The 25,132-nt window shown below is 34.2% G+C and overlaps 1 protein-coding gene across 1 annotated transcript; it reads right to left on the minus strand.

The window, feature by feature from the left end:
• Positions 1–89: 89 nt before the first annotated feature.
• Positions 90–19,435, minus strand: LOC140155212 (short stature homeobox protein 2-like). The gene is made up of 4 exons (XM_072177957.1): positions 19,162–19,435; positions 16,917–17,395; positions 15,940–15,997; positions 90–966 (listed from the first exon to the last, which is right to left on the minus strand). Exons 1-4 carry the CDS (start codon positions 19,307–19,309, stop codon positions 572–574), a joined length of 1,080 nt encoding a protein of 359 aa, XP_072034058.1. The 5' UTR covers positions 19,310–19,435; the 3' UTR covers positions 90–571.
• Positions 19,436–25,132: the final 5,697 nt, after the last annotated feature.

Below are 25,132 nucleotides of genomic sequence, written 5' to 3' on the forward strand. Positions count from 1 at the left end.
AATAAGAAATAATAAAATGTATAGACAATATAATTATTAACAATCTATATGTCATGATCATGTATGTATGGATGTATGCAATCCAGGAAACAAACTCTACATGTGTGACCAAAAGAGGGAAGAGGGGTGTTTTTGATGACTAGTCAAGTCACCAGCCCCAGAGTGGACCCCTAGCCCACTGGGGTTGAAGGTGTATACCCCTGCTACATATTAAATGGATTTCCAAGAATGAACTTTTTAGGGTAGTTTTTAAAACAGATTTTGTAAGCTGGTTCCAAAAAGTACATCAAAATTAGTATAAAGCATTCTTGTTTATGAGGTATATCTGTGGGTAGGGGCAGGGGTAGGGGACTTTTTAGGGGTATGGTGATAATATGGTCATGCATGTGTACACTGTCAAGCTTGACTCCCCCAAAACACAAAAATATCTTTTTACTAAACTGTACATGTAGTGTTTGACACTTATGACAATTTGAAATAATCCACAGCACTTACAATATTAATGATGAATTATATTGATATAATTGTTTTTTGTACAAATCAGTTCCATTATGGCACGCTGGGTACTAACCTATGGTGCTACAAATGAATGTAAACCTAGTGCAGCAGCATGTTGTCGTGCTTTCATTCTCAAGTCTGCAATACTTGAGCTCTTTGTGCTGCTACTGCTGCCCCCACTAGCTGCACTAGCACTAGCCTGTGCCTGCTGTTGTCTCATCATGTGCGACATCAATGTTGCCAATGGAAACGCATAAGCAGGAGGGGGGAACAGCATCAAAGAGGGGGCATGGGCTGCCAGCAGAGATGGGGTTGGTCTGGGGACTGTTGAGCACAGGGTGGGGCTGGTAGAAAGATTAATCTGAAGTTGCTCCTGTACTCTTTCGAATGGCATCCTGAGAGAGCCCATGCTTAAGTAAGGGGCTACTCGGCATGTGTCCACTGAAGTGTTAGCAGTGACTGGGGTACCTGGAGGGAGAGATAAAAACAAAGTGATGGAAATGTTAATTTAAAATGATACTTAATACATGCAGAAGCTTACAGTATCAAATCAGATATCTTTGGAATTAATCAGTTACCGTAAAAACTTGATAGTTAGCATATGTGCTTACTATCGAGCACAGTTTAAAACATTCAAACATGAAGCGCCCCATCCACAAAAGTGCAGGGGCGGATTTAGAGGGGGGGCGCACCCGGCGCGCGTCCCCTCTATTTTTTGCCGATCGGCGCCTGACTCTGTGTATTTTTGCAGAGCGGCGCCTGACTTTGTATATGGCGCTAAGCCAAGCCGCGCAGCAGCGGCGGTGGCTCGATGCCCCTCTATTGAAAATTCCTGGATCCGCCCTGAAGTGTAAAGGGTTTTGAGCAAATCATCGATACACACAGTTATATACAAACAAGTAAACCTGCAAATTTGTGTCTCAACCCCATAGCTCAGTTGGTAAAGCGCCGGACTTTGGTACAAGTTCGTGTTTTTAAAAACGCTCGATAGTAAGCACATATGGTAACTATCAAGTTTTTACGGTATTGGCATTTTGGTTCTTTAAAGCAAACACTGTTTGTAGGTTTATTTTATTTCATGCCTCAAATCATGAAATATATCAAATTTATCATTTTTGTCAAACAGTCATTACATGTATAGCCCACGAAAGAAGAACTTCAGACTTGAATGTAAACTTGTAAATGTAAACTTGTGAATGTAAATGTGAACTTCAAGTATTTGACACACAACACAAGCTAACACACTCCTGTGTTTCAATAAACATGAAGTAATTCCCATCCACCGACTATACTAATCGTTCGAATTGAGCTCGTTAGTTTTATGAAATTCAAACAAAGGGTTAAACACCTCAAGGGTTGACTACACACGCCTTAATACGTCAAAACTATCCCCGGGGATTTTATCCAAATTAAAAATAAATCAGTTCAAGTATAGCCACAAGAGAAACCAGCAAAAACAACAAAGCACGTTGTTTATTGGTTAATACCGTTTAAGAAATCAATATCAACCCTTCTTGTGCGGATCACACCAGAGCAATCGACATGCCAATATTTTCAAAAGTTTAGATTTTCAAATCGTCGTGATCATATTTAGCTATATTTGGAGCTGTCATTATATGCCCTTGAATGAACCAACTTATACCGATCATTCAGTAGTTTCTTTAGATTTACTTTCAAAATTTAAATAGGAGTATTATACTACTTCTAAAAATACAACGTATATAAAACGGAGTGACAAATTAAAAAGATATTAATAACATAACATAATTGTTTCAATAACCCTAAAAGTTTCAGGAAAAAAATCATAACTGTACAACACCTCCAACAAAATGTTGGCATTCCAGTTGAAGTTCTAATCAGGTGATACCTTTATGTTCCTAAGGGCAATCCATCCATATTGAAGCTTTTGAACATGAGGCTGGTTTTGTAATTACAGATTTAATAAAATTGTTTACATGTTATTTAACCTGCATGCTAGACTCTTGCTGTTAATTCTGGTCAAAATGTCATCTTGGATTTTTAACTGCTTGAAATATTTGTTATCATGTTGGTATTTACTCTTTTATTATTAAAATAATAAAAGAGTGTAATACTAAAACTTGAATGAATAAATAAACAAATGTGGTCATTAATATAATGCCTTAAATTCGTAAGCGCTTTACATATTCCGCTGCCACTATAGGTGTATCATGGGGCTGTCAATAGCAAAAATGCTATCTACTGAAGATAGCTGTGGCAAAAATGTTATCTACTGAAGATAGCTATGTCAAAAATGCTATCTGCTGAAGATAGCTATGGCAAAAATGTTATCTACCGAAGATAGCTATGGCAAAATTGTTATTTACTGAAAATGGTTGTTAAAAATGCTATCTATCTACTGAAGATAGCTACAACAAAATGCTATCTACTGAAGATAGCTATTTCAAAATGCTATCTACTAAATATAGCTATGTCATAAATGTTATCTACTGAAGACCGCTATGGCAAAATTGCTATCTACTGAAGATAGCTATGGCAAAAATGCTCTCTACTGAAGATAGCTATGGCAAAAATGCTATATACTGAAGAAAACTATGTCAAAAATGCTCTATACTGAAGATAGTTATGTCAAAAATATTATCTACCGAAGATAGCTATGTCAAAAATGTTATTTACTGAAGATAGCTGTCAAAATGCTATCTACTGAAGATAGCTACGGCAAAAACGCTGTCTACTGAAGATAGTTATGGCAAAACGCTATCTACTGAAAATGGCTGTGTCAAAAATATTATATATAGAATGATGATCAATGCGCTTTACATGTATTCCTCAGCCGTGGCTCACGTGTTTCATGGAACTATCAGATAGCAAAAAAAAAAGCTATCTATCTACTGAAGATAGCTATTTCAAAATGCTATCTACTAAAGATAGCTATGTCATAAATGTTATCTACTGAAGACCGCTATGGCAAAATTGCTATCTACTGAAGATAGCTATGGCAAAAATGCTATCTACTGAAGATAGCTATGGCAAAAATGCTATCTACTGAAGATAGCTATGGCAAAAATGCTACTCTACTGAAGATAGCTATGGCAAAAATGCTATCTACTGAAGATAGCTATGGCAAAAATGCTATATACTGAAGAAAACTATGTCAAATAATTATGCTCTATCTACTATACTGAAGATAGTTATGTCAAAAATATTATCTACCGAAGATAGCTATGTCAAAAATGTTATTTACTGAAGATAGCTGTCAACAATGCTATCTACTGAAGATAGCTTTGGCAAAAATGCTGTCTACTGAAGATAGCTATGGCAAAAACGCTATCTACTGAAAATGGCTGTGTCAAAAAAAATTATATATAGAATGATGATCAATGCGCTTTACATTTATTCCTCAGCCGTGGCTCATTAGGTGTATCATGTGACTATTAGATAGCAAAAAATGCTATCTATCTACTGAAGATAGCTACGTCAAAATGCTATCTACTGAAGATAGCTATTTCAAATGCTATCTACAGAAGATAACTATGTCAAAATGCTATCTACTGAAGATAGCTATGTCAAAAATGCTATCTATCTACTGAAGATAGCTATATCAGAAACGCTGTCTGCTGAAGATAGCTATATGGCAAAAACGTTAACTACTGAAAATAATATCATGTGACTATTAGATAGCAAAAAATGCTATCTATCTACTGAAGATAGCTACGTCAAAATGCTATCTACTGAAGACAACTATGGCAAAATTGCTATCTACTGAAGATCACTATGTCAAAATGCTATCTACTGAAGATAGCTATGTCAAAAATGCTATCTATCTACTGAAGATAGCTATATCAAAAACGCTGTCTGCTGAAGATAGCTATATGGCAAAAACGTTAACTACTGAAAATAACTATGGCAAAAAATGCTATCTACTGAAGATCACTATGTCAAAATGCTATCTTCTGAAGATAGCCATGGCAAAAATGCTATCTACTGAAGATAGCTATGACAAAAATGCTATATACTGAAGATAGCTATGTCAAAAATGCTATCTATCTACCAATGATAGCTATGTCAAAAATGCTATCTACTGAAGAAAGCTGTGGCAAAAATGCTATCTACTGAAGATAGCTATGTCAAAAAAGCTGTCAACTGAAGTTACTAGGCCTATGTCAAAATGGTATCTACTGAAGAAAGCTATGTCAATCATGTTGTCTACAAATGATAGCTATGTCAAGATGCTATTTAATGTTATCTATGTCAGAATATAGCTATGTCAAAAGTGCTCTCTACTGAAGATTGCAATTACACAAACTGTATATATTGAAGAAGGTAATGCCAAAAATGTTACAATCGCTTTCTTCGGAAGAAAGATAGCTAGGCTAAAATGCTGTCTACTGAAGATAGCTGTGTCAAACATGTTGTGTACTGAAGAAAGCTAGGTCAAAAATGCTATTTACTGACGACAACTATGCCAAAATGCTGTCAACTGAGGATATACGCCTAGCTATTCTAACATTCTGCCTATCTAAGATATAGATAGCAGTGCAGAGCAAAAAGCTTATCGTGCGGGTAGTGATGCACATAATGAGAAAGGGCATTGTAACTCGCTTACTAGAAACACTACGCGATCATTTGCCGGGTGTGGATTCAAGAGTTAGACACTTTCTACTATGGATGCGCATCCCTGGAGATCGCATTGAAACGGTTTTATGTGGATCCCGCTCTCGTGTGAAGTCATCCAATGATGCATCTGATAAAACAAAAATCACATCGATTGGTATTTGACCAATGAGCTAGTGCGCTTTTCCCAACCCAGCAAAAAGCGCGCTACCTCATTGGCTAACAAATAATCGCTATCGCTATAATAGCGATGTAGTATAAATTTTATACTTATAGACCCTTTTTTTTTTTTTTTTTTTTTTTTTTTTTGTATGTTTGTTTGTGGGGGTGTGTGTGTGTGTGAATTTATTTGAGTTACAATAACACCGAAAGCTGTCCACGTTCCTTACACGAGTCTGGCAAATTAATAGTTTGTTTGTTATTTTAATCAAAACTAATAATAATGTTCACAAACATCCATGTTGGTTATATAAACTACCAATAACCCCTCTTTATGTTCACCATACGTTGTACTTATGAATCTAATCAAACTTTTAGAATACGCATGGGCATTATAGGAATCTTATATCTCCTAAGAACACGATGTTGTTAAATTCAATATTCAAATTAAATTATCTACATTGAAATAAATTCATTCACTCTAAGTAAAACAAAGAGGAATGAGACAAATTGATCCAGTATTAAAAGAAACTAATATTATTGCAAGTACATTGGATGCCTGTTACTATATCACCAAGAGAAATATACCTCCTTAAAGTACTCGTAATCACTTAGATATAAAGCCAAGTTGAAATCATGGTATTCTTCTAACATTGTCAAATTTGTGACTTAGTGACAGCTCGAGTCGATTTAATAACATCCGTGCCCTGAGCCTGAGGTGTAAATTACTATATATCTAAACCAGAGCTCATAGTATTCAATCTCCTTTTACTCGATTATTCCCTCTAAATTTGATTTATCTCAAAATTGCTACCGACTAAACCACTCTCAGCTCTTCAAATTGTCAATTTAATTATTGTGTAATTCAATTTGCCTTTTAAAGAAAAAGCTAGAGACGAGAAGATGGAAACATGGTGGATGAGGGCCCGACAGACGGAGCTAGCTGCATTTGACTGCGGGGTAGCATTGATTTTCTGATCTAAATTCGTCACTTCGATTATAAGAGAATGTTATGTTTGTTCATCCAGATAATACTGCTTAAATGGTCAACATTATAAGCTTAAAGTGCGCTTCAGACTCCGCATTGTACGTACAATATTGTATGTACAATATTTTTCGTGACGTCAGAAAGTATTGCACGTACAATAAAAAGTATGTACCGGGAAAATATATATTTTGCCACAATCATTGGTTGCTTAATTGATACGGAGTTGCCAAATTTCTAAGAGTGGTAAATTTAGTGCAGTGTTCGTGCACGGAATCTTTTATGTCTTCTTGTATTCAACTGTACTTGAATTATTATATAATCAATGGGCACCTTGAAAGTTAATAATATTAATACTGATATTAATATAAAAAAATATTAAAATTGTAATAATAATATAAATGGCACATTCAGTTCTTATTTATTTATTTATTTATTTATTTATTTATTTATTTATTTATTTATTTATTTATAGATTTATTTATTTAGGCCTATTTGTTTATTTATTTATTTATTGATTGATTGATTACTGATTGATTAATTGATTTAGAGATTCATTTATATTTAGTCATATATTGATTTATTCAGTTTCTTAAGTATTATTTGTAGGCCTGTAGACCCGGATGCAACGCCTTCTATACTTTTTCATTAATTATAGGCCTATTAATAGTAATGCGTTGAGATTTTAAAAAGTAATATCCGCCTTTATTTCTTTCTTTTTGATATGATATACTCGTTACAAAAACAAATCAGCATGGAAAACATTTTTTTTTTTTTTCGTCAGAGGCAGATATTTGGTCTAATCAGTGTAAGCTACAAAATAGACGATCTTTTAAAATCATTTTTAAATGGTTTTTTTCAACCTTATTGTTTGTATTTGTAATGTCTACACAATCTGACAATGTCCCAGCTTATACCTAATGTGAATCGAGCCATTTAACATGTGCTTGTAGGACAACGATTTTGAATTAAACATGTTAATTGTGATATTTTAATTCCCCTAGAACACCACAGTTAAGCGTCCAAAATTGTAAGTGGGCTTTCTTTTATTTTACCTCATTATTTCGTTAAAATTACTCGAAAACCCTCCTAAGAGTTGTTACTAATAAACATTTCATAATTTTGGGCAAAGAATAGCCAAATAGTTGACCGAAATCGTATATTTGCACCAATATTTGACTGAAATCGTATATTAGCATTACCGTCCCTTCGTGGCTTTATTGCAAGCCAAAGTGCTGCTAAATGTGAAACGCGATTACTTAAAATATTGAAAGAGTTTCAACTATACGAACATATTTCTGAAATATGTCTCTCTGATTGGTTGATTATCAAGAGGATTACGGCATCCTCAAAGCCTCCTGCTGTAATTCTCTATTCGATATCTATTATAGGACCGATCTTTTGAAATCCATACAACCGTGTCAAATGAAATAGTCTCGAATCATAATTTGTGCACGATACAACGTTGATAGGCCTACCGTACGTCAGATTTCCGAATTTTATTGAAAATAGGCATAAATTACATTGAACAGGTTGAATGCTGGCAAAAGTAGACAAAATAACTATGGGTCGAATTTACATTAATCAGTGTCCTGGGCCTGGGTAACATTTAGGACTCCTTCGCATTCTAAAACAATACTTCACCAAATGTCCTTGCTTTCATTTTCTCATTTAATTTGTTTTAATTTTAATTAATTTCTTTATCCACTGGCTCTGTGGTAAATCCGGTATTGCCAAATATTTCTCGTCCGTTATCCGTATTAATCTATTTATTTATTAAAATGCACCATCTATTAAATTCCTGTAATACAATGTATAGGCCTAGTGTATTTGACAACAAAGTTGTTTTTATTTTTGATTGAAATTTGGGGTTCTAATTTACAAGTGGTCTGTTTTACACGATTTCATGTTTGGGCATGGCGGAATTAGTATATGATTAAAAATAGACATACTCTTAGGCCCCCTTTTTTAATGTTTGTACATTATTAATATTAATATTAATGTACAAAATGCAAACGAATGTATATATATTTGATTGTTTTGTAAACATTAAATTTGATGTTTACTCATAATTATGTCTGGAAAGTCAGGGATAAAACTAAGGAGTATCGGTATTTAGTTTCCTGGGAAAGTGGATCAGATGAGCAGTGAGTAAAAACATTCCCTCTAAATGTTTATTTTATTTTTATTTTTTAATGAATTTATTAGGCCTACTGGTAAAGTGCAGAAAAACCTCCAAACGCACTCTAGGATTTTTCATCAGCAGCAGTAGAAATTTCTCTTGCATAGATTTTCGGGTGACCTCGCTTGGATTTAACAAACAATGAACCGTCAGGGTTTTATATTATATAGCGCGTTATTTAATCTGATTCAACTCGTCGTGGCACGTATATTTATTGGACGTGCAATACTTTTTGACGTCACGAAAAATATTGTACATACAATATTGTACGTACAATACGGAGTCTGAAGCGCACCTTACACGCTGGTTTTTGGTTGAAATTGTTAAACTGTCACTATTGACTTTTGTCGTAATTTTAACAAAATCATAGTAAATTCAAATTACGATTTATTCATTTAAATTAACTTTTTTATTTCAAAATAATTAATGAAAATGTGATGTTTTAAACATGAGCCCATATGATTGAAACTTCTCGACTGCATGTGTGTACCTTTACCAATTGTTTACCGCGCTGAGAGGATTAAAACACACGGAAACTTATTCGCGACGCAACCCATTATTGACGAAACTGAACCCTTTTTCTAGTACAGACAAATTTCCTAATAGTTTTTAAATGATGGCGCGAATTGGACAATTTTGTATTCGATTATGTAAATGAGTGAAAACGTTTGCCAACCACTTTAAGGGAGATTTTCGCAAGGCCGATCGATAGAAAGTTGAAAGTTATGAAGAAAACTTTAATGATGAGATGAACTTGCCTTTCTATGGGTAGTGATTGACAAAAAAAACCTTATAATTAACACAAACGATAAGATAATAATATTAGTATAACGAGACCAGTAAAATAATAGGGATGCCTAAGTAAATTTCAAAAGAACAGCTATAAGAAAACGAACTGAAAGACAGGTTCTGAAATATGTAAGGTGTATAATGAATCCAAAATTTTCATCTTTTTTGCGAGCGTTTTTAAAATGCTCGCACATGGAAAATAGCTTCAACAATTCTGTTTAAGCCACTGACGTGACGGATTTGTTGATATTTTCCATGCGAACCTTGCATAGCAAACTTTGCTTGTTATGTTGGCATAGCTATCTTCAGTAGATAGCATTTTGGCATCACTACCGTCAGTAGATAGCATTTATTGTTGGTTTAGTTATATCTTCAGTAGATAGTAAATAGATAGTATTTTGGCTTGGTTATCTTCGTAAGATAGCATTGACAACCTTAACGTATAATTGACAACCTTAACCCCCTCAATAAAATTCATCAAAGACCACACTAATCAGTACATATCATTTTTGATTTTGACACAGATTTTATCATCGGATTTCATTTTGGCCCAGCTATCTTCAGTAGACAGCATTGGCTAAACTGTCTTTTCTTTTCCTCTGTCTTTCTTTCTTCGTACATTTTCTTGCCCGCCTTTCTAATCCCAATCCTTCCCCTTTCTTTTCTCTTTCTTGTTCATATCTATCTGTTTAAGTGCTTTGATATGTTCCGAACATTGCCGATAACTCTAGTTTGATCCCAATTCTCAAGCAATATTAAATTAAAAATCAAAGAGAAATACATGGGTTGCAAATTTGTTTCTAAAGTGTTTTATTTCAAGAGAAATAGAATCATCTTGATGAAAATTGTAATCTCCAATTTCATCAGTGCAGTCATCGTTTAATTTTTGTAATGGCCGTCGTATGGTACATTATGATCAGGGCGTGCCGAGGGCAAGCTACAAAGCACTGCCCGCCTGCCACCCGCGGGCATGCATGGTGCCTCAATGTGCGTAATGGTTAGTTAAGTTGCGCCCGATAAGAAAAATAAACATTATAAATACAATAATCAATTGTATTAAAACTAATATTGGATTTAACTAACCGTGTTCTCAGTTAATATTTATTTTCTCAAACGAAAAGCGTCATTACTTCGCCGTTAATGAATACACGTCACGTACGGTATGTGAAAGTCAACCACAGCGGTAATTTAGTTTGATATAGTAAATGGTACTTGAAAAACAAAAGTAATAACGTCATTATATAAATGTATACATGTATAGGCCTATATAACAATATAAATAAAAATAAATTGATTAAGATATAGGCCTGTATTGTATTTATTATTTATATATCAACAAAAACACGAAGAAATCGGATGAATCGAAATCATAATCAAAATCACAAATTATACTAAATAAACTCTTAACCAAACTATATACTCACATAAATATGGATTTCAGTAATGGCAAAAACTTTTGATCTCAAAATCAATTATTAAAATGTATTTATACATCAATTTTCCTGTATCAGCAAATCCGTCAGTGGGGCGTTCTCCCAAACAGTTTAAATCTCTGAGTTTGTTAAGATTTTGACGCGCGTGATAATCCCGCCTTAAGGGTGTACCAGAAAATCTGTATTAACTTTTAACAAAATAATTCAATTGACCCAAATTACTTTTTAACTTTCTATTTGAACGCAATTATTTTATTTCACACGAAAATTTGAAATAGATTAATTTGATCGAATTATTAACGTATTATGTTCATGTTTTTATACAGTTCTGAGATGTGTCAATAAAGTATATGCCTATACAAGGAAGGAGTGTTGTATGTGTTCGCTTGTTCAAGTTGAAAATAACAACAAATCAAAATGAATAGCCATGTCAGATGTAGCTTGCATTTTTGAGTGATTTAAGTTAACACGGGTTCCATCTCACGACATCAAAATATAAATGAAGCCGATGACTAAATTTAACAGTTATCTTCTACGCTATATCTAATGTTGTCAAAAATTATATTAAGTTGATTTCTTTTGTCTTTTATCGTATACTTTAATACAATCCATTTTTATTGTCTTGGATGATATTGCCTAAATCTTCACATTGTATTACATTATATGGAATATTTCATGCTCCCACGTGCGTAAAATAAAACCAGCTTCTACCTTTAGATTGTTTAAACATGTTAAAAGAATAGCCACTTTTATAATAGCATTGTTCATATATCATGTATAATAAGTTTGTTAATGTTTTCTTTTTGTTTATCATAACAATCCAGTGAAAATATGATAAAAGTAGCAGTAAATTGCATTAAGGGGTGGGGTATGAACGTTTGGACAGTATTTATTGTGGGACATTAGAGCACATCAGACATATCGAATTGCATTCTGAATACGAAGAATGGCCTTCTGATATCAAATAATTTTGATTTTTTGAAATTCGCAATGTAATACACATTTTATGGCAAATGATTAAAAATTGATATTTTTGATATTTAACAGTACTCGAAGTAAACTTTATAAATCTGATGATTTATACTTAAAGTGTATGTAGGTGGGATGAAAATCCGACGATCAATTGAAAATTTTGACCTTTCGTATTGAAGATATGGATTTTTTCCCCACAAAACACCAACAAAAATTAGGTCATTTTGGGGGAAAAAATCCATATCTTCAATATGAAAGGTCAAAATTTTCAATTGATCGTCGGCTTTTCCTCCCAGCTACATACACTTTAAGAATATGTCATTAGATATATAAAATTTACTTCGAGGACTGTTATATATCAAAAATGTGAAAAATATCAAATTTTAATAATTTGTCATAAAATTTGTATTATAGGGCCTATCGTGAATTTCAAAAAATGAAAATTATTTGATATCAGAAACACATTCTTCGTATTCATAATGCAATTCGATATGTCTGATGTGCTCTCATGTCCCCCAACAAATACTGTCGAAACGCTCAAAACGCTCATTCCAGATCCCTTAACCATTGCCGATGATGCATTTGCCAATGATGCATATAACATTACATTAATGTCATCCATGATACGATATTTTAAGCACATTCACATTAATTCATGTGAAAAATATTATGTTTATCACATGCTTACCAACTCTCATGAGCCTATTTAACACGGTCAAATCAACCGAGTTCACGCGTTTGAACATAAATATCACATTGGTTGTCAGTGAAGGAACATCAAAAATCTTATATACAGGACACAAGGTATGAGTATGGCGTAAATTAAAAATGACAAAAGCTTGCTATCTACTGGAGATAGTAATAATGCTAGCTATCACTGAAGATAGTATTAATGTCTGATATCTTCTGAAGATAGTAAAGCTTGCTATCTACAGAAGATAGTAATAATGTCTGATATCTACTGAAGATAGTAATAATGTTTGCTATCTACTGAAGATAGCAATAATGCATGCTATTGACTGAAAATAGTAGTAACGCATGATATTTATTGAAATATTAATAAAGCTTGCTATCTACAGAAGATAGTAATAATGTCTGCTATCTACAGAAGATAGTAATAAAGCTTGCTATCTATACTGAAGATAGTAGTAACGCAGGATATCTACTGAAAATAGTAATAAAGCTTGCTATCTACTGCAGATATTAATAATGTCTGATATCTGCTGAAGATAGTAATAATGTCTGATATCTACAGAAGATAGTAATAAAGCTTACTATCTGCTGAAGATAGTAATAATACCGCTTGCTATCTACTGAAGATAGTAATAACGCATGATATCTATTGAAGATAGTAATAAAGCTTCCTATCTGCTGAAGATAGTAATGCATGTTATCTACTGAACATGGTCATACATTCTAATATATACTGACAATCATAATAAAGGTTGCTATCTACTGAAGATGTATGTTATACTAAAGATAGTAATGAAGCTTATCTACTGAAGATAGTGATAATGTCTGCTATCTACTGAAGATATTAATAAAGGTTGCTATCTACTGAAGATAGTAATAATGTCTGTTATGTACTAAAGATAGTAATAAAGCTTACTATTTGCTGAAGATAGTACTAATGTTTGCTATCTACTGAAGATACTGAAGACAGTAATAAAGCATGCTTTCTGCTAACGATACTAATAATACATGCTATCTACTGAACATGGTAATACATGCTAGTATCTACTGACGATAATAATGGAAAATTATAGAAAATGTTCTATTTTGGAGTGTCTGCCTGTGTCTTACTGTCTCTCTATCTCCTCCTCCTCTTTCTCTCTTTTTTTCTGCTCGCTACACTGTAAAAACAGTGTTTAGAAAGTGGTGGCAAGAATGTGTTTAGAAACGTTATGTTTAGAATATGGATGTCAGATGTTTAGAAATTAAACACCATCACTGACCAATGTTGAGAAATTTGACACATGATGTTTAGCTTTTAAACATGTTTACAAAGTGGTGGCAAAATTGTGTTTAGAAAAGTGTTTAATTGCTAAACACTGTTTTTACAGTGTATACTAGGACTTTATCTTTCTCTTTCTCTATCTTTCTCTCTTAAAAGAAATTTGAAACAAGCTAATGTCTATTTAGCCTACACAGACTAGACAGTTAATAACTGTTCAAAATGTTATAAAAACACTTTATATCGCTTCCTCAAGTTTGAAAAAATATGGTGCACTGATTTTCCATGGGTAGTGTGCAAGTCTTTGAATTTGATCTCACGGGGCGGGCGTTGAGGCCGACTCGCCTTGCGCGAGCTATACCCATTCCCGTATCCATTACACGCTGGCCTGACTAGCCAAAATGAATTTTATGTCAATTACCACGTCGTTATAGACCTATTACTTTGTCAAGTAATCCAATTGAGAGAAAATTGGTTAAGTGTTAAGAAATGACTGTAGTCTGTAGAATCCTGCTGATTCAATTACTTAGACTTTGAAGATCCTTTCTCAGTGCACAAATTTTATAAGGTAAAGGCGTTTTGTATAACGTTCTTATAAAATGTGTTAACTGCGGAGTATCCAGCGCTAAATGGTTTATATATTGATTTAATTCTGTAATACGACTTAATCTCCACCACAATCCGTAACTTTATTTACTGAAGTCACTTGTAAATTTATTAAATTTTAACATAATTTGGTTATGGAATATTATTTTGCTAAATAGCATTTGCTCAATTCTATTTGAATAGGACTAAGTTATATATGCATTTTTAAAGCTCTCTATATTTTCATTTTTTTTAAATTTTGGTTAACTTCCAACAATATCATGCATGTGATGTTTATTATGATATATATAAGGCAACGATTTAATTGATGATTAGTGCTTTTGCTAGCAGGTATCATTCAAAATATTTATCAATCTTTTCTTATTTTACGATGCCAATAGGAAGACTTAACGACTTGGAAAATGAATGAGCAACATCGAGACAAAATTTCGTATTTTGATGATGTGGGCTTAACAACGTAATCTTGAGATTTAATTTGTTTTTCTTTAGCCTTTATTAATCCAATTTGCGCGCTGAACGGGATGCCCTCCCAATTCTCCTGGGTACATTGCTGGGTAGTTTTTCTCCTATAGCAATGCAGCTATGTTACCTTCTTTGATTTGAGCATACGGCGAGGTGTGAGCTGACGTGTGGCACGAGTAATTATTAAGTTAGTGAGATCTTTGTTCTTTGCTCCACTCATATTAGATGTCACAATACGTAATTACAGTCATCTGTAACCATCTCTGCTTATCTATTTCAACTTTCTTTTCATTATTTCGTTAGCGTAATAATCAAAACCCTCCCATTTTTTGATTAATTTCGTAAGTTATTTTCATATGATGATACAAAATATGTTTAGGCAATTCTTATGCACACTGTTTTTATTGTAAAATATATTAAAACGCTTGCGTGCTGTTGCATGCAATTATTTCTTCATAGCATTATAACATAATTAAGATGCCGTTCTTATCATACTAAATAGCAGATCAACTTTTATGTATAACAATAAGAACCCGGGCTTTACAGAGCACACGAGAGCGTATTTGATTTTATTAACAAATTAATGAATATTGTTTATATAATTATGACATGAAGAAAACTATAATTTCATCACAGTGTATCATGGGCTATTCCATTTAAAATCCACACTGAAGATTTAACTAAAGTCTTCCACAGAGGGAGTATAAGTTTCGAATAGAATAGACAATTGGGCAACTTCCATTTGAAATACTCACTCCAGTTGTGGAAGATATAGCAGGGGGAGTAGGGCTTTCAAAATGATTAACTTTGACCAATTACATTTGAAAAACATACTCCCACTGTGGAAGATATTTCCAAAATCTTCCACAGGGGAAGTGTGGATTGTACTAGAATAGCGAGCGCACATCATCACGTACATTTTTCTGTCTTAATGTATGAACATTACCGTTTGATTATCTCGATACGATTGCAATTGCATGTTATTGTCAATGCTATCTATACAGAAGATAGCAAAATTGCTGACGCTTATTTTAGCTATAGCTGCTATCTACTATGAATATCAACCACATGCTGGCAAACATTTTTGGAAAATATTTTGTCAACACATAATAAAATAATTATGTTAAAATGTAATTGTTTTATATCAAGTTGATCAAGTTTTCAAAAATGTTTTCTGAAAATTATTAAAGCGGTTTATTTTACCCTTTATATAAATAACCCGATATTTAAACGTTTTCTGTAAAACGTTTTGTATTTGCTGGGAACATACTATTTTCGAGGACCGAATCATATAAACAGGACTCACCTTTTCCACCCTGGTTCTCTTGCTTACGACATTTGGCTCGCCTGTTCTGAAACCAAACCTTAAATGAAAGAATAAAAAAGCCTTTAAGATATAGTTGGGTACATACTTGGTTTTTTGTTGGTTTCAATGTTTTATGTTGTTACAGATCCATTAAAATAAATAAATTTACTATAGTCTTTTCATGTATAATGTTATTTGACAGCAAGGGATATTATACATTGAATTTATAAGCACGATGGTTTAACTAAACATTATGTTTTCTCTAAATTAACCGCCCTATTGTGTCGTAATCTATGTAGCCCGGAGAGTGGACAACACTGTATTTTTGGAAAACCTGCAGATCAAGACCTATTTATCATTGATACTGCATCGGGGATGTGCTGTCACCAAAAAGACCTGCTTCGATGTTTTCACAGTTAGATCAAAATTACGTATATTAGGGGTGTATACGGTATTTGATGAGTTTCACATAAACATTCACGTGCAGTGCTGGGGGCCTTTCATAATTTGGAATACTCAGTATATTCTAATTCATCAAAAATGTGGTCTAATTTGACAAATTAAAAAATCTTAATTTTCAATTTCATTCCAAAAATAATCTGTTACACTGAGAACTAATTTATAATGATGAAAAAGAACTCTTGAAATTAAAATTAATTTTCAACACAATAAATTATTTTCCACTTGTAATGATAAACTGAATAATGACAAATCATTACAAATAAATTTCTAACATAAACAGCTTAGTTTTTGACAATTACATAATTTTAAAATTGTCAAATTAGACCACTTTTTTGACGAAAAATTAATTTTACAGTGTAGAAGATGGTTCATTTGACACATTCCGTGCATGTCCGGTCCTCAAGCAATGGACTTTAACCATCAGTGCTTGTAAAAACGACAAGATGGAAGTCCGATACGGAAAACCCTTCTAATACGGTATTGATGAAGAGAACGCCTACGTATAGTTTACTGACCTGAACTCTTGCTTCTGATAGGCCTAATTTTCTGCTCAATTCTTCACGCATAAACGCATCTGGGTAATGTGTTTCGTCAAACAGTTTTTCCAGCGCACTCAGTTGTTCTGCAGTGAAATTGGTCCGGCTTCTGCGCTGTTTCAACTTCCCTGCTGGCACTGTACTCGTCGGACTGTCTGGGTCCCGGAGTCCATCTATATCTTCACCCGGTTCGTCATCATCATCGCCAAGATCCGTTGCTGGATCTCTGGAAAGATCAGTAGCAGAAAGACCTGCCGGCAAATCATCTAGGCCGCCGACGCTTATGTTGTCGGCATTGTCTTCATCAAAATCTGCTTCGTCGTCGGCATCGCTGTCGTTGACTCCGATGTTTGTTGTACCGTCATCTAAAACTGTTGTCGGTAGTTTGGTGTCGTCGGCATGGTTAGGACGAGGTTGCTTTGATGGTATATGTGGCTCATCATCATCATGTGGCTTTTCTGTACAAACACAATTGCACGAAATATTAAGTAACACTGACAAATTTGCACGAAGCGCAAGATAATTTGCAATTTAAAAGCTAAAATTGTCAAATATGAGGTTTCAGGTTAATTTTCCTTCTCTAACTATGACAAATTCCTCTTTCACCCTTGACATCAATTTGATTCTGGTTCAAGGTGGAGCAAAGAAAATTGTCAAAGGTGGAGCAATTTTTTTTTGCTCCGATGGTGAGAATTTTTTTTCCCGAAAAACTACCCAACCCCCAGCCCCATGATATCTATAATGATGCGTCCCTAAGGGATTGCTTATTTATATGCTAGGCAAACTAACACTAACTTTACTTTAGCGGTACCAATATTTTAATATTGTTTGGAATGTAAGTGAGAAGGAAGCACCAAATAAAGCGCTCCCTTATCACCAGAATCATGACAATTGGGCATGCACCGCCCCATTTCCATACATACGACGCATGCACAACGTAAGCAAGAGCGGCAGTAACGTAGACTTTCCTTCTCACGGAACTCATTGCAAAACAAACTTCAACATTTTTTGTTTGAATCAATTGGGCCCTATGGAGTAAATTAAAGTTGTTTTACGAAAGAATAATGTAATGTGATGTCATTTTGGTATTGTTGGTATATTTCTTTTTTGCTTTTCAAGTTGGAAACTAAGGTTACATATTACGCACGAGTCTGTATACATATTTTGTATATATAGGGGCCTATAATATTCCAAATACAAAAAACACGGAAAGAAAACAGGTATGTCATGTTAATATGATATAGTTAGTTAGCTAGCTAGGCTAGCTAGTTCCTTTTTATGTACACATGAATCTTTTATGTGAACTTTTATCAAACTTGTCGAAAGTCATCAAATTTGATATTTAAAGGACAACAGGGGGATTTCAAAGTTGGTCCAAGTATTCCTCTCATCCTAAGGATTCAGCAAAAGTGTAGTACAAAGTTCAAAAGTCAAATTTGAGAGTATACAGGCGATCCGAATAAATCTATAAAAAAAAATAGCTTCACATTGTTTGTCACGTAAAAAATAAATCCGAAAAGTAATAGTTTGCACCGTCTAGAATGCTTCGTTATTCTGGTGAAATACGGCAACAAAGGTCATACAACCCCAGTGACCTATATTGTGCTGTTTCCCAAGTAATTTGTATAGCATCTCTTACTTCCATGCTCATAATTCAAAGACAACAAAAGTCATAAAATGGAAGATAGCATTTAGTTTCAAAGGTCCAAAAGTGAGTTTTATTATACCTTCATTTTCAAACAATAAAAGTAACATTTGATTATTACATTGAATATGATTGTAGAGGCTTGCCTCAAACATTCATGTTATAGGTTATAACTAAAATATGCCATATTTTTCATACCTTATATCACTTGCATTACTTTATTTAACCAAGTCCCAAGCTTTTGTTGAAATAGGCAGCTGGCGTAAAGATTTTTCATGGGGGCGGCTTTTAAGATGTAACTTTGACCAAATTAATTGGCAAAAAAGGCCTAAAAAAACCTAAAATATCAAGGCACTGGGCCAAGATGTCACACAGGGGACAGCTGCCCCTCCGTGCCCTGACTAAGCCATCTTGTTTTAAATTTATCTTCCAATCGCATTATCTGATGGATCAAGTAAATTCACGAAATGAATGAGATGAGCAGCAAACTTACACTTCTAGCATTTCTAGAATTTGATTCTAGAATTTGATTTAATTAACAATATTTTATATTTCACACGATTTAGGACTTTGACTTACCTTCACTCCCTTGATGAAGTTTGTGTTTCTTGGCACCCCCTGTTCTTCCCACCACCGATGCCGGGGTTTTCCTTGTCAATGCCAATGGTTCTATTTCGCTAAGTGAAAATATCCCGGTCGTCTTGGCTCCATGCAAACTATTCCGCATAGCTTCGAATCGCTCCAGTCTATCTAACGCCGACGAAAGCCGGGACCGAACGCCACACGTCTTGTTTTTCTACTCCCTCCGGTCGACGAGTTATTTTCACTGAGAACGTTAAGCCATGCCGAGTTGTCAAATTTGGCCAGAGAAAAAGGTTTGTCTTTAAGTTTTCCCGCGCTTGGAGTAATATCATCATTTGTATCTGCGAAAGATTTGGTCACAAATGCCTGCAATTCTTCCATAATTCGACGACTTGTAGGATAAGTATCCACCTAAAACCGGTATTATTTTTTTTTAGTTAGCAAACTTTGTTCTAAATATAATACTCTACTGTATTATTGTTTGCAAATTAATTGTAAAAGGTGGTATTCAAATTTACGTAACTATCTCTGAGAAATGTCTTGATTGTGGTGACTTAGAACCAAGTAAAGCATATCAAAGTATTATGCAAGAGTGAGAGAGTATCGCAAGTATGGTATGTTCGTATGCCAACCGTGTCCAGTCGGTCAAAAAGTGGCGCCGTCGCTAAATGACATCAAAGTTATAGTGATGGAAATGATGATGATTATTGCATTTAGGTAGCCTCCCAAGACAAGACAAAATTTATGCTCAATTCATCCAATTCCTCGTTTATAAAAGCCCTCAATACCACTTGCACAATAATTACAAATGAGAACAAAAATACCTACTGCCATTAAGACGCGCATGATCGAAAAACTTAATCGAATTAGAAAAATCGCTCTCTGCCGTTTAACTCCCTGAGCTTATCGTGTTAACTCAGTAAAGTTTCCTAAATTGTGAGAGAGACGGTGACAGAACTCTTGAGCGTGATTATGAAGGCGATATCCAATCGGGATAAAGCAATTCATGACACGTCCCGATTAAGTCCCTTTGTATTCAAGCCCTATGGCAAGCTTTTAGAGAAATCAAAACCTGCCATTCACATCTTATTTGGAGACCTTATTGTGTCTTCAAAGGACACATCTTGTGTCAACTAATGACAAAAATAACTATGAACTTGTTAACAATAGATTAATGAAAATTGATTGTTTAATTTATTGGTATGTTTGTCATTTTGTAAAGTCGGCAGGTGATGAAAAAGAAAGCGAGAGGGAAGTGACGAATACCGGAAGGAAAAGGTGAGAGAAGGGTGTTCGTGCTGAAAGAAAAGGAGAGTAGTGATGATATAGAGGGAGAAAGTGGAGGGAGGGGAGGGGAGGGAGGGACGGAGAGAGGGGAGGGAGGGAAAGACAGAGAAAAGGGGAGGGGCATGCAGTGAGGGACAGAGAGAAATGTTTTAAAGAAGATAGTTTAGCAGGTTGCATTATTGGTATCATCTTAAATACCAAGCATTTATGATTTTAGGTGTCTTTATAATTAGCACGCTTTTCAATATTGATATCTTCAGTAGACTACTGTGCAATTTTACCATTTATAAAGCGCCCGTATGTACAAAAACTTATATCGTAACATTGTATAATTTACAAAGCAGTCTCAACAAATGATACGAAGAGAATATATTACACAACACAAAATCTACGACATGACCGTAATAACGGCAGAAACTTACGGATGTATAAAAGACTTGTCAGAACCAGAGACCATGTATTTTCGTTATCTTCAATTCATTTTATCATACGTATACATTAAAGCTGTAGAAAATTATTATGATATGTTAAAAATCATATCTATCTTCTGTGTATCAGATAGATAACCTTGCTTAGCATACCTAGTTTATGGTACGGGGTGTTGCTATCTACGGTACCCCTGATAGCACAGTATGTATGGTACATTGTGTGTTGCTATCTACCCCTGATAGCAAACTATACGCATGGTACAGTGTGCGTTGCTATCTACCCCTGATAGCACAGTCTGTATGGCACAGTGTGTGTGTTGCTATCTACCCCTGACAGCACCTTAGCACATGCATGGTACAGTGTGTGTTGTTATCTACCCCTGATAGCAAGCTACGCATGGTATGTACAGTGCGCGTTGCTATCTACCCCTGATAACACAGTGTGTATGGCGGGGTGTGTGTTGCTATCTACCCCTGATAGCACATTATGTATGGTACATGTGTGTTGCTATCTACCCCTGATAGAAGCTAACAAACAGAGGGAGTACGGTACGGTGACAGATCAGATGTGTAAATCTATCAATTGCACACAAATTAATACAAATCAGAGTTTTATGCTTAAATGTAATAGCCAGAGTATGACTACGGAGAAGTCTACCCCTGATAGCAGTACGCATGGTACAGTGTGAGTTGATATCTACCCCTGATAGCACTATATGCATGGTACAGTGTGAGTTGATATCTACCACTGATAGCACTATAATGGTGCAGGCTTTAGGAGGGCTGAGTTTGTGTACATGACTCTTCTGGAAATTTACTTTGCATAAATGGCTGGTATATGGCTGGTATTTAAAAAAACAAAAAAACAAAAACAATAATGATTCAGTAGCCTACACAAGAAATTATTTTTTGTCTTATATAAACCCACCGTAATTGCTATCTTCAGTAGATAGTCAAAATCATGTTAATAATAAAAATCAATAAACATAAAGCAAACATGGATGGTATTAAAAAAACGAAAAAACAACAATGATGATTCAGTACGCAAGAAATTATCTTTTGTCTTATATAAACCCGCCGTAATTGCTATCTTCAGTAGATAGTCAAAATCATGATAATAATTTTAAAAATCGATAAACATAAAGAAAAAAATATATATACGAATAGATGTTTTTAACCGATTCCGCTGGAAGTATTAATTATTTTCTTCGTGGGCCCTAAATGCTATCTTCAGAAGATAGCAAGCAAAGCAAATAACATAAAAAGTAATAACGCTAAAAAAACGTTGCCTAACACGCGTTCTAGATGAGGATTCAGTATGCAAAACGGGTATACTAATACTAACAAAAATGCAAAACATGGCTGGTATTAAAAAATAACAAAAAAACAATGATGATTTAGTACGCAAGAAATTATCGTTTGTCTTATATAAACCCGTCGTTATTGCTATCTTCAGTAGATAGTCAAAATAATGATAATACATTTTTTTTAAATCATTAAATAAAAAGAAAAACATATATGTACGAAAAGATGCTTTTAACAGATACCGCTGGAGGTATTGATTATTTTCTTCGTATCCTTAAATGCTATTTTCAGAAGATAGCAATTAAAGCAAAAAACATGAACATTAATAATAATAATAATGTTCAAAAAAATCATTGCATAACACGCGTTCTAGATGAGGATTCAGTACGGCACGCGGCTATACTAATTGACCGCGCGCTTAGAAAAAATAGCCAATAGGCCGAATGCAAAGCTATAAAGAAATGCTAAAATGACGAAGCTGAACAAAATTTAAAACGGCACTAATATAGCAGCGACTATCAGGAACATGTAGGGGAAAAGATAAAAAAACAAAAATGAAGAATATGGCTGGTATTAAAAAAACAAATTCAAAAACAAAAAACAAAAACAAAATTAAAACAATGATGATTCAGTACGAAAGAAATTACCTTTTGTCTTATATAAACCCGTCGTAATTGCTATCTTCAGAAGATAGTCAAAATCATGATAATAATTCTTTAAAAATCTATAAGCATAAAGAAAAATATATATATACGAATAGATGTTTTTAACCGATTCCGCTGGAAGTATTAATTACTTTCTTCGTAGGCCCTAAATGCTATCTTCAGAAGATAGCAAGCAAAGCAAAAAACATAAAAAGTAATAACGCTAAAAAAACATTGCCTAACACGCGTTTTAGATGAGGATTCAGTATGCAAAACGGGTATACTAATTGACCGCGAGCTTAGAAAAAATAGCCGATAGGCCGAATGCAAAGCTATTAAAGAAGTGTTAAAATGACGAAGCTGAACAAAATTTAAAACGGCACTAATATAGCAGAGACTATCAGGAACATGTAGGGAAAAAGTGGAATGAAAAAAAAAAAATATGGCTGGTATTAAAAAAACAAAAACAAAAAAAAAAAACAAAAAGAAAATTAAAACAATGATGATTCAGTACGCAAGAAATTATCTTTTGTCTTATATAAACCTGTCGTAATTGCTATCTTCAGAAGATAGTCAAAATCATGATAATAATTCTTAAAAAAATCTATAAGCATAAAGAAAAATATATATATACGAATAGATGTTTTTAACCGATTCCGCTGGAAGTATTAATTACTTTCTTCGTAGGCCCTAAATGCTATCTTCAGAAGATAGCAAGCAAAGCAAAAAACATAAAAAGTAATAACGCTAAAAAATAATTGCCTAACACGTGTTCTAGATGAGGATTCAGTATGCAAAACGGGCATGCTAATACAAACAAAAATGCAAAACATGGCTGGTATTAAAAAAAATAACAAAAAACAATGATGATTCAGTACGCAAGAAATTATCTTTTGTTTTATATAAACCCGCCGTAATTGCTATCTTCAGTAGATAATCAAAATAATGATAATAATTTTAAAAAATCATTAAATATACAGAAAAATATATATGTACGAAAAGATGCTTTTAACAGAATCCGCTGGAGGTATTGATTATTTTCTTCGTAGCCTTAAATGCTATTTTCAGAAGATAGCAATTAAAGCAAAAAATATGAAAATTAATAATGTTCCAAAAATCATTGCATAACACGTGTTCTAGATGAGGATTCAGTACGGCACGCGGCTATACTAATTGACCGCGCGCTTAGACAAAACAGCCAATAGGCCGAATGCAAAGCTATAAAGAAATGCTAAAATGACGAAGCTGAACCAAATTTAAAACGGCACTAATATAGCAGCGACTATCAGGAACATGTAGGGAAAAGATAAAAAACAAAAAAATGCAAAATATGGCTGGTATTAAAAAACAAAAAAACAAAAAACAAAAAAACAAAACAATGATGATTCAGTACGCACGAAATAATCTTTTGTCTTATATAAACCCGTCGTAATTGCTATCTTCAGCAGATAGTTAAAATCATGATAATATTTTTTTTTTTTTAATCCGATAAGCATAAAGAAAAAATATATATATACGAATAAGTGTTTTTAACCGATTCCGCTGGAGGTATTAATTATTTTCTTCATGGGCCCTAAATGCTATCTTCAGAAGATAGCAAGCAAAGCAAATAACATAAAAAGTAATAACGCTAAAAAACATTGCCTAACACGCGTTCTAGATGAGGATTCAGTGCGCAAAATGGGTATACTAATTGACCGCGCGCAGTGGCGTAACTTTGGGACAGGGTGCCCGGGGGCGAAAGTAGTTCGGGTGCCCCTAACCAAGGGTGTGCATGGTGCAGAGCTAATCAATTTTGGTATTGAAAGGCATATGTATAGACCTACCGAATAACTTACAAATAGTGTTTCAGATTAAATTTATTTCATGTTTCAATACAAGCTAATGCAGTGCATGTTAATAAAACAAAATGTTTTCATATTCTCCAATGTCTTTACTTTTGAAGACTCATCACTAGCAGCTACTAGCTGCAGTGACGTAGCTAGTGATTGTGGCGATCAGGGGCAAGAATACAAAATACCCCTCTTCCTAAAACAATTGCGTGCAGGCGTGCAAAAATACCACTAATTTGGTATTAAATCAAGTTGAATTTAGGTCTTTAAAATGCCAATTTATGTTTCAATGCGCGCGAAGCGAGCGAAAAATTTTGTGTTGAAGGGGCACCCAAATGAAGAGTAATTCTATGCATGGTGGGTAAAGGTTTCCACTTCTTTCCTATAACAAAGTATTATCGTGTCAAAGGCTATCCAGGCTTGGGTGCCCTTAGCCTGGGTGCCCGGGGCGCGGCCCCCAGAGCCCATAGGA

Source organism: Amphiura filiformis, chromosome 6 (genome assembly GCF_039555335.1).
Source record: "Amphiura filiformis chromosome 6, Afil_fr2py, whole genome shotgun sequence".
Lineage (NCBI taxonomy): Eukaryota > Metazoa > Echinodermata > Ophiuroidea > Amphilepidida > Amphiuridae > Amphiura > Amphiura filiformis.

Excerpts from the sequence above, each read along its gene's own strand:
- LOC140155212 (XM_072177957.1), bottom strand. The coding sequence starts at position 19,309 with ATGCGGAATAGTTTGCATGGAGCCAAGACGACCGGGATATTTTCACTT. Across the intron at positions 17,396-19,161 it reads ACTTCATCAAGGGAGTGAAG|AAAAGCCACATGATGATGAT; the intron begins GTAAGTCAAAGT and ends GTGTTTGTACAG. Across the intron at positions 967-15,939 it reads AGAGAACCAGGGTGGAAAAG|GTACCCCAGTCACTGCTAAC; the intron begins GTGAGTCCTGTT and ends CTCTCCCTCCAG.